At 36.4% G+C, this 14,025-nt stretch overlaps 1 protein-coding gene across 1 annotated transcript in view; it reads left to right on the top strand.

The window, feature by feature from the left end:
• Positions 1-398: 398 nt before the first annotated feature.
• LOC142341418 (uncharacterized) overlaps positions 399-14,025 on the top strand; it is a 45,462-nt gene continuing 31,835 nt past the window's right edge. The window contains exons 1-6 of the mRNA XM_075392347.1: positions 399-555; positions 2,667-2,827; positions 2,902-3,053; positions 6,507-6,681; positions 7,257-7,548; positions 7,756-7,893. Of these exons, the coding sequence (XP_075248462.1) occupies positions 2,675-2,827; positions 2,902-3,053; positions 6,507-6,681; positions 7,257-7,548; positions 7,756-7,893 (910 nt within the window). The 5' untranslated portion in view covers positions 399-555; positions 2,667-2,674. The remainder of the gene's footprint in view (positions 556-2,666; positions 2,828-2,901; positions 3,054-6,506; positions 6,682-7,256; positions 7,549-7,755; positions 7,894-14,025) is intronic.

Here is a 14,025-nt window from a genome sequence, read left to right as displayed (position 1 = left end):
ACGTGGATTTAGATTACATCTTTCTCACCGGACTGTTTGAGCTCCGCCTCGTCCAACAGCTGCGTTCTTTTTCTGCTCTTTGTTACTTATTTCATTGGCATCAAATGCAGCATTTCACTTATCAGCTTGCAGAATATTTACAGTAGATGCGCATGTTTCTCCGATTAGGAGATGGTATAAACCAATTTATGTTTGAAAATGCAATTGGAAGAAATGATCTAAGTGAGAGACCACGGTCGGAACCTGTGGAACTCCAATTTCATTTGTGAGATCAGGAAAGTTGTATACCTTTTACTTATCAGAGTTTATCAACAATTTATCAAAAATTCGATTGAAAAATGAGATAAATTTTTATGTTGATTCCTGTAGCCAATCAGTGCGAAAACAATGTAATAATATTTGCGATAAATAGTTACACGTATTAGAAATCCGTATCTTAAAACATGGTCAGATAGTTAAACATTACAAAATTTGAATATTTCAAAAGAAAATCCCAAATTATTATTTTCCGAAGCAATTCGGCCTACGACCACCGGGAAACGACCTTACTACTCGGTAAGTCCTCCTAGGGATCCATTTCTGACGATTTGGTAGGTCTAAAGTTGAGTTTTAGATGACCACAGTAATTAATACATTCCCATGTATTAAGATAGGACTTGATGCCCCTATCTTAATACATTGCGTGTAAATAGATCATACAGAATTAGTGTTTGCTCGGTAATATATGACCGAAATAAGAGTAAGATGATTTCTAATAAGACTGTTGACTTTGAAGTACTATGGAAAGAAACTAAATAAAGGCCGTGAGTTAAGGGAACCAGTTATCTGTCAACAGTCATTTAGAAAAATCAAAATCAACCAAGTTCTTGGACATTTTTGACTCCGCAACCACAAAAAAACACCATGTTATTGTTGTATAAATAAGCGGATCCATAAGTTAGAGCCCATCTACGCGAGAAGGGCAACCTTTTGAAAGGCATTTAACTAACAGAAAATTCCTTGGATTGATAGGACCGTTAAATTTGATCGTTCCAATTAAGATCGGCAACTGGCGAGAGAATTTAACGCGCTTTGTATGGATTTTCAGTTAGTCGCCTAAATGAATGAGAAGCACAGCACCCGAACGCAAATAGCTCTAACTGCCTCGTTGCAATAACTAACCAGTTACCTAAGAAACCTAGAATACAGATGTAATATTTCATTGCAATCTAGTCACGATCAAAGTTATATTCAGCTGCGTTTCTTAATGAATATAATTTCCAGCTTGCGTAGCTTGAATGAAAAAATCGATATCAGAGAGGCATTTTCTACGTTTTGCGGGAACGTATAATGGAAAAGACCTGTAAATCGTTCTACTCCAGGAACAAATTGACAGGCAGCAAACTACATTAGCGCGCAGCCTTTCAACATAATTCTTTTTTATTAGAGAACCATTTTGATACTCGCTTTCGAGAAATATCCAATCTCTCAAATCTGCCTTTGAAGGCCTCCAGACCTCTGATGCGTGGAATAAGCTCAAAATAATGACTGATCGGTATAAATTAACTTGGTGGACTTGCACAAGCTTATAGGCAGATTGCGTTTAAACTTAAAGCGCCAATATGACCTAATGGAAGGTTCTTCGATTTTCGTCCCTCAAGAATGACGCTTCAAAAGATTACCGATACCGAAAGAACGAAGTTTTTGCAAGGGAATTCGATGCGGAACTTCTCGCTGAAATCATAAATTTGCTCTATCAAAAGATTTCCTGATATAAGTTAAAATTTTCTGTGGATATGTATAAATTTGCTGTCGGTGAGATAAGTTTAAATTTGCTGTCGATGTCTTCAAAATAAAACAATTGGAAAGCGGGCTTGAACTAAAATTACTCCTCAAAAAATGCAGCTTATCATGTGAACTGCAATTATTTGAGTGTACTATTGTTAATAGTGCAGTTCTCATTTCAGCCGTTTGGCACAAAAACCCTGCTCAACTGTCATTAGGTTTTGTCACTAAACTAGGCAATTGAAAAGGTAAATCAAATAGAAAACAGCCTGTTTTAGATAGAAGGGAGTTTCTAGAATAAGAAGTAATTACGGAGAAAATAAAAGTAACACTTATCCAAAAGACAATGTCAAGAGGTAACATTATCAATGGTAGTGTCGGGTAATTTAATAATAGCTTTATAGATAAAAATACAGGTGGGTCAACAACAGAAAGTATTAATTAATCTTGTAATGCACTAGAGAAGGATCAAAGAAAACGCACATCACCCCAAGAAACAACTGCTTTTGCCACTTGGTACGTTTCGCAAAAATCTTTAAAAAAATTCGTATGTTTTTTTTTGCATCAAGTAGAGATATTTTTTTTTCATCACCGAAATTTTTGAACGTCGAGTCATATAAGGGAACAGTTGTATTAAAAAAACAGTTCTGCATGTATTTAGTTTTTGGTATCAGTTTGCAGAAGTAGCTGTTTGTTCAAGTTAGCGTGAAATCTCTTCACAATCATTGTAAATCTCTTGAAATAATAATTCAAAAGCTTGTTTGAAACGATAACATCATCGGTTTTCCATTGCTTACTGACGCTTACCAATAATAATTCTGGTGCTTAGGTATATAGTAATTTGTTTCGGACTACAAATTGATCAAATTTTAAAAGCTGTCTGGTATTTTGGAACATTATAGGTGCCAAAATGCCACCGAAGAAGAATCCAGTGAAGCCAAAAGGCAAAATGACCGCGTATGCTTTTTTCGTTAACGCGTGTCGCTTGGAACACCATAATCAGTTTCCTGGACAGAAGATCAAATTGTCCGAGTTTTCTACAGTTTGCGCCAAAAGATGGAAGGTGAGTTATTAGACATGTTTGTCAGTCCTTATCGGCAGTCCTTGTGATATTCAACAGTTTTTCTTTTTGTTCAGGAGATGACTATGGACCAGAAAAGACCTTTCGCCGAAATGGCGGATAGAGATAAAATGAGATATGAAAATGAATTGAAGCTTCTCTTTCCTGGCGAAAATACCCCCAAACGAAGGCGGAAAAAGAAAGATCCCAATGCACCAAAAAAGAATCTGTAAGTGATATTTATCTCAATTTAAAAGCCAATTACCGCACAAACGGAAGAGACCCCAATTTAAATATCTGCAGCCTTCGAGGGTTAAAATTTAAGTGATCTGCTAGTTGTTTGTACGGGTAATTTTTGCAAACAATATTTTGCAATTTTAATTAATGCTAATAGTTAACAAGGAGGCTCGGTAATGTGCGTACGCACATAATGTTCCGACCCCGCTCATCCACATTCTTGACTTAATTGGCTATTAAATGATGAACCGATAATTTTCAAAAACATACATCGTTCAATAAACCACTAATGGAATACAATACGGCCATGCTAGAGGTCCGATAAAACTTGTTGTTAATAGGAAAGAGGACTACTGGAAAAGACAATAATAAAAATCAAATAACAAACATTAATTACGACCAAAACTCAATATCTATATTTTGAAAAAAAACATTAAATCAGCCTTGCATCGGATAAAACATAATCAAAAAATTAATCTATACTGCAATAGAAAAGATGTGGGACCTGTTCTCAATGCGACTAGGCAACTGGTCGACAAAAAGAGCAAAAAGAAGCGAAGTTCAGTAATACGTTTCTATTTTTAAAAACAATTGAATTCAAAATTAGATATCAACTGGAATTACTTAGTTTCATTTTTATCTCCATAGTAAGCAATTGAGACCTGTCATGATCCAGTGTATGTCATACCACTACAAAAAGAAGGACAAATACCGACAAAATTGAACTTGCGGAAAAATGGCAGTGAGGCCGTTAAAACCATAAACTTGTCACTAAGAGCAAAACAATTAATCATTTGCGCATTATTTCAAAGCCAATGGGACCTACCAGCAACCTTAGAATTCAAAAAGAGAACAAAATTCCTTCAAAATGCACAAATATATAAAAATCTCAAAATGTTATGAAATTTCGTAGTAACAGTACTAACGAAGCCGAGAAACAATTGTTTGAACCTAAAACCGTTATTAATTAAATTATCGATCACTAGAAACGGGTTGCGACCTGTCTTAAGACTAATCTAGAAATCGACAAAAAAGATTTAAAAAATGGCGAAGCTCAAAATTTCAAATCTGTTAAAACATTTTTTTTTCAAACGTCATAACAGACATAAGATTTTAATAAAATGAGACCAATTAAGATTCAACACGTCAGAAAACCAATTGGGCCTGGGATTAATGAGACCGAGTCACAAAACTTCAAAATAACAATAGTGTTATAATTGACAACGAAACAAAATGAACTCATAAAATCTGCAATTATGCTCTAATAAAAATTGAAAACTCATGTCAAAACCAAGAGTCCATTAGTTAAATGTAAAACCGATTTAAACATTAATTTATTGGCTACCAGGAATTGGGTTGATGTGTGTTTTAACTGAGACTGCGCCTGAAGCTGAGAGAAATATGAGAAAATATTGGCAAAAATAAAAAAAATTCGTCGTCATTTAAAACAAATTCCAAGTCATGAGACATTAGATAACTGAAAGCCTTGTATGGTTGACCTATACCTCCCAAAATGCCATTTGGGTTTTTGTTTGGGTTGACTAAGTCGTTGGACTCCAAAAAGTTAAAAAAGATGAATTCAAAACATAAGAAATCCACCAAATTTCACGAAAACAATGGGTCATAGCCATAAAAAACAACGAGCTTTACTCGAACCATGATATATGGTCGTTGGGGCTTATTGTTTTCAAATATTATCTCAATAAAAGAGACCTGATCCGAAATTCTTGTCACTAATAAGCGTAAAAAACTAATTGCGGAAATATTTTTAAAGGCCGCGCCTCATTAAAATCAATTTCTTTTTTACGTAAGGATCCATGGTGAGATCAATGTCAGCCCTGATTTTGCTGCGCGGCTACAGAAACGCTCAATTGTTCAAATGATTCCCTAATAGATCTTTTTGTCAGCAAAATTTTTCAGTATATTAAAAGTAAATAAATAATGCGTTTCGTGTCATTGTCAAGATTAAATTTGCGAAAAGCAGGCAAAATTTCAATTTCACTCTTAAAGCCAGCGGGAGTGCCATTAGCTCTCTTTCCAAGCTTACGATGAACATGGCTGCAATTTCAAGGTTTCTGCTTCCAGCAAATTCAGAGGGGGTGGGCTAAAATTGCATATTTGTCCAATTTTTGACAAAAAAAACCTATTTTGAAAAATTTAGCATAAATTTTGTCCAAAAAGCTTAGATCGAACAATTCAGCAACCCTTCTATCTTAAAAGATAAGATGAATAACACTACTGTTATTAACAATTTCAAATGTTTCTGCAAAATTAACGAAAATTTGGTCAAAAATACGGAAACTATGAATAAAAAACAACGGAATATCGTCTACTATTCACAAAACTTTAAACCTCAATAACTCCCTATAAAAACCCAAAATCAAAAGTCTTGAATTCCGGATTCTACATCGGACGGCCTTTCTAATGATATCACTCACAACTCTCTACGATTATTGTATCGATTGGCCGAAATTGTCGAAGACAAAAAAACCCATTTGAGTAGTTGTATCCTCCCCCCCCCCCCCCCCCCCCCCCCACTAAAAGTGGGCTCGGAACAATAATTTTCAATGTCCACGTTCACTTATTTATAAGAGTGTTGCAATTTTTGGGGAGTCCCGTTTATGATTTACGATTCGAAGAGAAAGATTTTAGGGAGTGTATTTGAAACAGGAAATTTCACACCAGAAAAGTCTCAAAATCAATTTGGTTAAAAAAATCGAAAGAGCTGAGCTCGACCCCCCGTCGACCTCCACTCCACTCACCCAGTGCGCCTAATGCTAGCATCCCTAAGCCAACCGGTCGTTTGAGAACAATTCGCCTGACGGTAATCGGGGGGGGGGGCAATAGTGTTTTCTGTGTCAAAATGGGAAACGTGCTGTGTTAATTGCTCTCGAACAAAGTGGGAAGCACTTGGTATTTGCAAAATGTTCGCCTGATCGTTTTGAATTTATCCAGAACATTGTTTTGCCCCCTCAAGTGATTTAATTTGACTTTCCGTCTTCAAAAAGAGGATGAGAACTTGAGTAGGCTGTAAGTCAACGGTTTACTGAAGCTTCAGAGTAAGAGTAGCAATAGTCAGAGTAAGAGTTGTCGTTAAGAGCAATTTTGAAGTAATGTGCGTTTGGGACTCAATTTCTACTACCAATCGGTTAATAATAAAGAGTTATTTTCGCCAGAGTTTTTTTTTTGAATAGCAAATTTAAGTAATAATTTCTGCAAAAGTGGCTTCAGATGTTCTTCAAAAATGAATTAAATTTCAAAAGCACATCTAAATTAAGGAAGATTAACATACGTGAAGGACAAGGGCATGCGAAGAGCTCTATTTTGTGACGCTGGCAATTTGTATGGTAAATCTATGTTGAATTTATCTAAACTTTAAATGGCTCCTTTTTTTAAACTTTAAAAGCGAAAAAACTGATTTGGGGATTGCTGTTCTCTTTTTAAGGTCCCCATTCTTCATATTCTCTAAACTGAAGAGACCAGAAATAATGAAAGACCATCCCTCGAAAGGTGTGGGTGAAATCAGCAAAGTCTTATCGGCCGAGTGGTCTAACATGAGCGAGGAAGACAAAGCGCAGTATGTGCGAATGTCCGAGGAAGACAAAGTCAGATATCAAAAGGTTAGCTGCATGTTAATTGTAACGAATAGGTGCACCGCTAATTCTGCGCAAGATATTAACAAATTCATTATTCTTAAAGAAGGTGTTCTGTTCGAAGTTTTCTTCACCAGGACAGCATTAAAAAGACCTTTCGAGACTTTTTATTTACTTTTTGCAGTTAGTTCCTGACTGTCTTATCGACATCTGCAGGCTAGAGAAATTGATTTAAATTAGTTTTTGCCTAATTTCAGCGGAACAAATTTCAGCCGTTGAAATTTGCACTGAGTTAGCTGAAGCGTGTTATCAACTGTATTTTTCTATCAGTCTCCATATCCAGACTATATTCCGCGAGAATGATTGATTTCAAAAAAATATCGTTTTTGGGTCCGAATTTTTTCAATATTTTACTGAAAGGATAACTTTTGTTTGAAAATCCAATTATTAATGTAACTGAAAAAAACTTTGGTATTCATAAATACGTGATTTAGATTTCTAGGCCACTAATTTGACTTCTAATATGAAAAGTTCATAGGGTATGATGCTCAAATCTCAAAATAACAATGCGATGAGTTGGAAATTGGTGTTTTTGTTTGCAGCAACTTGAACAGTATAAAGAAACTGGCCAAGTTTCGAGTACCATGTTGGGTGGAGTGGTACCAGGAGGAGTAGGTGACGACGATTTAGAAGAAGATGAGGAAGAGGAAGAAGATGAATTCTCATATCCAGGGGGGGCTATGGGCCAATCATCTACAGCTGGGATGGCGACCATGGCTTCTGCTCAACAGCAGCAGGCGTTTCAGGGTCAACAAACTGGTCAAAACATGGTCACCACCTCTGCTGTGCAACAGGGTGCCTCCCAGAGTGGCCAGCAGTTCTCAAACGGACAGTGTTAGTCTTTCTACTTTTAGTTGCGCCTCGCAACCGTCTGCTCTTTGGGCAATGGCATGAACTTGAAAGCAAGTCTTAAATTATGATACTCTCTTGCAATGAGGAAGAGAATAGGCTCGCGATACTTAATCCTCTCGTGTCAAATACATGAAACCTACTGTTATTTAAACGGGAATTCAGAGTCACAAAAATTGTTTCTTATTTTAGCTCAAATGTACCAAACTGGCATGATGATTCAACAACAACCTCAACAGCAGAGTAATATGATGGGCCAATTTGGAACAGCAACAAATAATGGCCAGGTGCAAATGATGCAACAGCAGCCACAACAAACACATCTGCAAGGTGGATTTGAAAATCTCAAAATTTATTTGAAAGCGAAAGTATTAGATCTGACGAAAATTAAGCTATCCTATGATATCTTATTGATCAAATATGATCAAAACTTATTTTAAGAATGAGGAATGATCCAAACTTTTTTTGATAGTTTTCAAATTGGTAGCTGCAGTTTAAGAGATCAAAGAATTAATGGGCGCGATTACACTGCAGTTTTTGTTGGGCGTATTGTTTCGTGTCTGCACTGTTTCAACTGCACAGCTTTAAATTGTTTAAATCGCTTTTCAATTGACTTTTGATTGATTTATTTTCGCTGAAATTGATTTTTTTTGGTAACGGACAACCTGGCTCTTTAATTACTCGGATAATTGGGCTTAAAAAAGATCAACAGGTATCTATTTCTTTGTAATTGATGTTAACAAAAATTAATGTGCTCTTATAGCTCCTTAAAATCCGTAAATTAAGGATGGTCGATCACCAAGCTGACTCCCATTCAACAATACTGCATTTCACATCGGTCTAAGAAGGATTAAGTGTATGTGGAGAAATAGCCAAAAAGTTGATATTTTATCGCCCTAGTGGTCAAAAATTCTATAAACTATATGCATATAGCTAGGTTTAAATTTTGCTTAATTATATTGGAGTTCAGATCAACTGGTATCTTATTGATGGTTAACAGATGATCATTTAAAACAGTTCAATCTGCAAACAACTTGTTTGAGTAGCGGTGATAGCTGATCAGCTATTGTCGGTCTCCCCTCTGTTTAAGACTCAGAGGAGGAATGGTTTTCTACAGACAAATTTCTCTCGAACAAAGTACCAAGCAATTAATGCAAAATTTTCACCTGATCATTTTTGCCTTGGCAATTGCCGTTTACGTTCCTGGCATCCTGATTTTAGCGCCGTCTCTATTGTTCACAATTTTCAGCAGCCCAAATCAACTGGCGTTCACTTAGTATTGGTCTAATAAAACGTTATTTGAAGTCTTATAACTAAAACAAGTGTTTTCAATTAACAGTTGCAAGCTTGCGCTCTTACTGGCTTGGGATAATCTTGGCCTTCTCTTGTTTTTTTTTACAATTCGAAGAATTTGAATTGTATTGGGGCGAGTCTTTCCGACTCAGAGGAGTTGGGAAAGTGTCTTTTTAATCAGTTTCATTGGAGTGAATTTTGAAGCAGGAAAAGGCGTTAAAAGTTTGAGTGTTGAACAAAAATGGAGAGTGAAGCGAAGAGTTTTCTGTTGACAGAATTTCCTAATTTTTGAAGTCCAATTGAAGTGATGATTTCGGGCACTCCGAAACTGGATGTTGCGAAAAACAAGTTTTTTTTGCGGCGCGATTTTTTTACTCGTGATTTTTAAGTAGTGAGAAAACGGTGTTTGAACAAACGTTTGCTTTCTTGCTAGCGGTTTTTCGTTCACATTTAAAATGACTAATTTTTACTGTTTTTAATCGTTCTCAAACAAAGTGTGTAGCTATTATATTAGCCCTGTAGTTTTTTATGCAATTTTTTGACCCTTTTGACTTTATGAACGTTTAAACAGGTACCGCCCGGAGAACATTAATTTTAGCCTTTCGACTTCCCAGACTCGTAAGTATGCGATACACCAAAACTGCCTTGGAGACGTATTCAGGGTGTAAAGGGTGATTCATAAGTTTTGCTCTCTCTACCAATCCCACGCTCGCACTTCCTGCCACCTGTAACCCTGTGCGCCCACCACGCGCCCATTCCATTAAGCTAAGGCTTCTTCTGCCATTAGAACTTCTTTGGATAAGGTTTCAAAGGCGAAACGGCTTGTCTTGAACTTAAATTTTCAAATTCGTTTGTTTGGTTAAGTCATTTTCTCCAATATAACAGTTTTTAAGCTTCCTAATGAGGAATTAGTGTAGCTTTTCGAAAATTAGTTTTAAGTTATGTGTTTTTGTGACCTTTATATGCAATATAAGTGATCTATTATCAGTAGTAAGAAACCTATACACCCTATGACACTCTTTGGCACATTTTACCCAAACATGTTCGATCATGCGCGCGCATGTTTGAACATGTTTGGGTAAAATGTGCCAAAAAGTGTCATAGGGTGTATAGGTTTCTTACTACTATTATCTCTTTGTTGTCGGATTGGTTTGGCTCATCAAGGAACGGCTTGTCTCGAACTTAAATTTTCAAATTCGTTTGTTTCGTTAAGTCATTTTCTCCAAAATAACAGTTTTTAAGCTTCCTAATGAGGAATTGGTGTAGCTTTTCTAAATTAAGTTTGAAGTTGTGTTTTTGTGACCTTTATTTGCAATATCAGTGATCTATTATCAGTAGAAAGAAACCTATACACTCTATGACACTTTTTGGCACATTTTACCCAAACATGTTCGATCATCCGCGCGCATGTTCGAACATGTTTGGGTAAAATGTGCCAAAAAGTTTCATAGGGTGTATAGGTTTCTTACTACTATTATCTCTTTGTTGTCGGATTGGTTTGGCTCATCAAGGAACGGCTTGTCTCGAACTTAAATTTTCAAATTCGTTTGTTTCGTTAAGTCATTTTTTCCAAAATAACAGTTTTTAAGCTTCCTAATGAGGAATTGGTGTAGCTTTTCTAAATTAAGTTTGAAGTTGTGTTTTTGTGACCTTTATTTGCAATATCAGTGATCTATTATCAGTAGAAAGAAACCTATACACTCTATGACACTTTTTGGCACATTTTACCCAAACATGTTCGATCATCCGCGCGCATGTTCGAACATGTTTGGGTAAAATGTGCCAAAAAGTTTCATAGGGTGTATAGGTTTCTTACTACTATTATCTCTTTGTTGTCGGATTGGTTTGGCTCATCAAAGACTGCTATTTCTTTTTCAATGATCAACTAGCGAACCCATTCAAAGTTCTGTTGATAGCTAACGGTTTTACGAGTTTTTTACTGCCTCCCATTAAATGTTTGACTTTTACGTTTTTTCTTTTTTAATTGCTCTCAAACGAAGTTTGCAGCATTTATATTAGTCCTGTCGGTCTTTTTTTTCGATTTTTCGTCTGATCCATTCGACTTTTCGTCCTCAAAAACGAGATAAACAGATTGTTGTTGTAGCTGTCGCACAGAGCTGTGCACTTGTAGTTGATTCATAGCCGCCGTCAGCATCTCAAACGGCTATTATTTAGGCGCTCTCCTTTTTTACGCTTCAAAGAATTTAGATTGTTGTGGGGCGTTGTCTTTTTTAAAATCTGTTCACACTATATTATTTTTGAAGTCAAATTAGAGTAGTGATTTTGGGCACTCCGAAAGTGGATGTTGCGCAAAAAAGCAATTTTCTTGCGACGTGAAATGTTTCACTCGTGATTTGTAAGTAGTGAGCAAACGGTGTTTGAACAAACGTTCGCTTTTTTACTAGCGGTTTTTCGTTCACGTGTAAAAATTGAACTTTTGCTGTTTTTATTCACAAACAATGTAGTTATTATATTAGTCTTGAGGTTTTTAATGCAATTTTTGTCTGAACCTTTTGATTTTAAGAACGGGGTAAACAGGTAGCGCCCGGAGAACATTAATTTTAGCCTTTCGACTTCCCAGACTCGTAAGTATGCGATACACCAAAACTGCTTTGGAGACGTATTCAGGATGTAAAGGGTTATTCATGAGTTTTACCCTCTCTTCCAACCCTACACTCGCACTTCCTGCCACCTGTAACCCTTTGCACTCACAACGCGCCCCTTCCATTAAGTTAAAGCTTCTTTTGCCGTAAGAACTTCTTTGGATAAGGCTTCAAAGGCGAAACGGCTTGTCTTTAACTTAAATTTTCAAATTCGTTCGTTTCGTTTGAGTCACTTTCTCGAAAATGACAGTTTTTATTCCTATGAGGAATTAGTGTAGCTTTTGTAAAATTAGTTTGAAATTATGGGTTTTTGTGACTTTTATATGCAATATAAGTGATCTTTTATCTCTTCGTTGTCCGATTTGTTTGGCTCATCAAGGACTGGTATTGCTGTTGCAATGATCAACTAGCGAACGCATTGAAGGTTATGTTGATAGTGAACGGTTTTGTATGAGTTTTTCACTGCGTCTTATTAAATATTTGTGACTTAAACGTGTTTTGTTTTTTTAATTGCTCTCAAACGAAGTTTAGCAATTATTTAAGTCCTGTCGATCTTTTTTTGCGATTTTTGGCTAGACCGATTTTTCGTCTGATCCATTTGACTTTTCGTCCTCAGAAACTAGATAAACAGATTGTTGTTGTTGTAGCTGTGCACTTGTAGTTGATTCATAGCCGCCGTCAGCCTCTCAAACGGCTGTTATTTAGGCGCTCTCCTTTTTTACAATTCAAAGAATTTTAATTGTTGTGGGGTGTTCTCTTTTTGTAAGATCTCCACACATTATCCTTATTTTTGAAGTCAAATTGGAGTAGTGATTTTGGGCAATCCGAAACTGGATGTTGCGCAAAAAAGCAAGTTTTTTGCGCAGTGGTTTTTTACTCATGATTTGTTAGTAATGAGGAAACGGTGTTTGAACAAACGTTCGCTTTATTGCTAGCGGTTTTTTGTTCACGTGTAAAGATTGACTAATTTTTGCTGTTTTTATTCACAAACAAAGTGTGTAGTTATTATATTAGTCGTGGTTTTTATGCAATTTTTGTCTGAACCTTTTGACTTCAAGAACGGGGTAAACAGGTAGCGCCCGGAGAACATAAATTTTAGCCTATCGTCTTCCCAGACTCGTATTAGGCGATACACCAGAACTTCTTTGGAGACGTATTCATGGTGTGAAGGGTGATTCATAAGTTTTACTCTCTCTACCAACCCCACGCTCGCACTTCCTGCCACCTGTAACCCTGTGGGCTCACCACGCGCCGATTCCATTAAGCTAAGGCTTCTTCTGCCATTAGAACTTCTTTGGATAAAGTTTCAAAGGCGAAACGGCTTGTCTTGAACTTAAATTTTCAAATTCGTTTGTTTCGTTAAGTCATTTTCTCCAATATAACAGTTTTTAAGCTTCCTAATGAGGAATTAGTGTAGCTTTTCGAACATTAGTTTTAAGTTATGGGTTTTTGTGACTTTTATATGCAATATAAGTGATATTTTATCTCTTAGTTGTCCGATTGGATTGGCTCATAATGGACTGGTATTGCTTTTTCAATGATCAACTAGCGAACCCATTCAACGTTCTGTTGATAGCTAACGGTTTTGTATGAGTTTTTCAATGCGTCTTGTTAAATATTTGTGGCTTTTACTCTACGTGTTTTTCTTTTTTAATTGCTCTCAAACAAAGTTTGTAGCAATTATATTAGTCCTGTCGGTCTTTTGCGATTTTTGGCTCGACCAATTTTTTGTCTGATCCATTCGACTTTTCGTCCTGAAAAGCGAGATAAACAGATTGTTGTTGTAGCTGTCGCACAGAGCTGTGCACTTGTAGTTGATTCATAGCCGCCGTCAGCCTCTCACGGCTTTTATTTAGGTGCTTTTCTTTTTTACGCTTCAAAGAATTTAGATTGTTGTGGGGCGTTGTCTTTTTTAAAATCTGTTCACACAATATTATTTTTGAATTCAAATTAGAGTAGTGATTTTGGGCACTCCGAAAGTGGATGTTGCGCAAAAAAGCAAGTTTTTTGCGCAGTGATTTTTTTACTCATGATTTGTTAGTAATGAGAAAACGGTGTTTGAACAAACGTTCGCTTTATATTAGCGGTTTTTTGTTCACGTGTAAAAAATTGGACTAATTGTTGCTGTTTTTATTCACAAACAAAGTGTAGTTATTATATTAGTCTTGAGGTTTTTAATGCAATTTTTGTCTGAACCTTTTGATTTTAAGAACAGGGTAAACAGGTAGCGCCCGGAGAACATTAATTTTAGCCTTTCGACTTCCCAGACTCGTAAGTATGCGATACACCAAAACTGCTTTGGAGACGTATTCAGGGTGTAAGGTGTTATTCATGAGTTTTACCCTCTCTTCCAACCCTACACTCGCACTTCCTGCCACCTGTAACCCTTTGCACTCACAACGCGCCCCTTCCATTAAGTTAAAGCTTCTTTTGCCGTAAGAACTTCTTTGGATAAGGCTTCAAAGGCGAAACGGCTTGTCTTGAACTCAAAATTTCAAATTCGTTTGTTTCGTTAAGTCATTTTTTCAAATAACAGTTGTTAAGCTTCCTAATGAGGAATTAGTGT

This window comes from Convolutriloba macropyga, chromosome 6 (assembly GCF_964194025.1).
Source record: "Convolutriloba macropyga chromosome 6, txConMacr16.3, whole genome shotgun sequence".
Taxonomy (NCBI): Eukaryota; Metazoa; Xenacoelomorpha; order Acoela; family Convolutidae; genus Convolutriloba; species Convolutriloba macropyga.
Note: the sequence above shows the minus strand (reverse complement) of the source record. Positions and strands in the feature narration are given on the sequence as shown.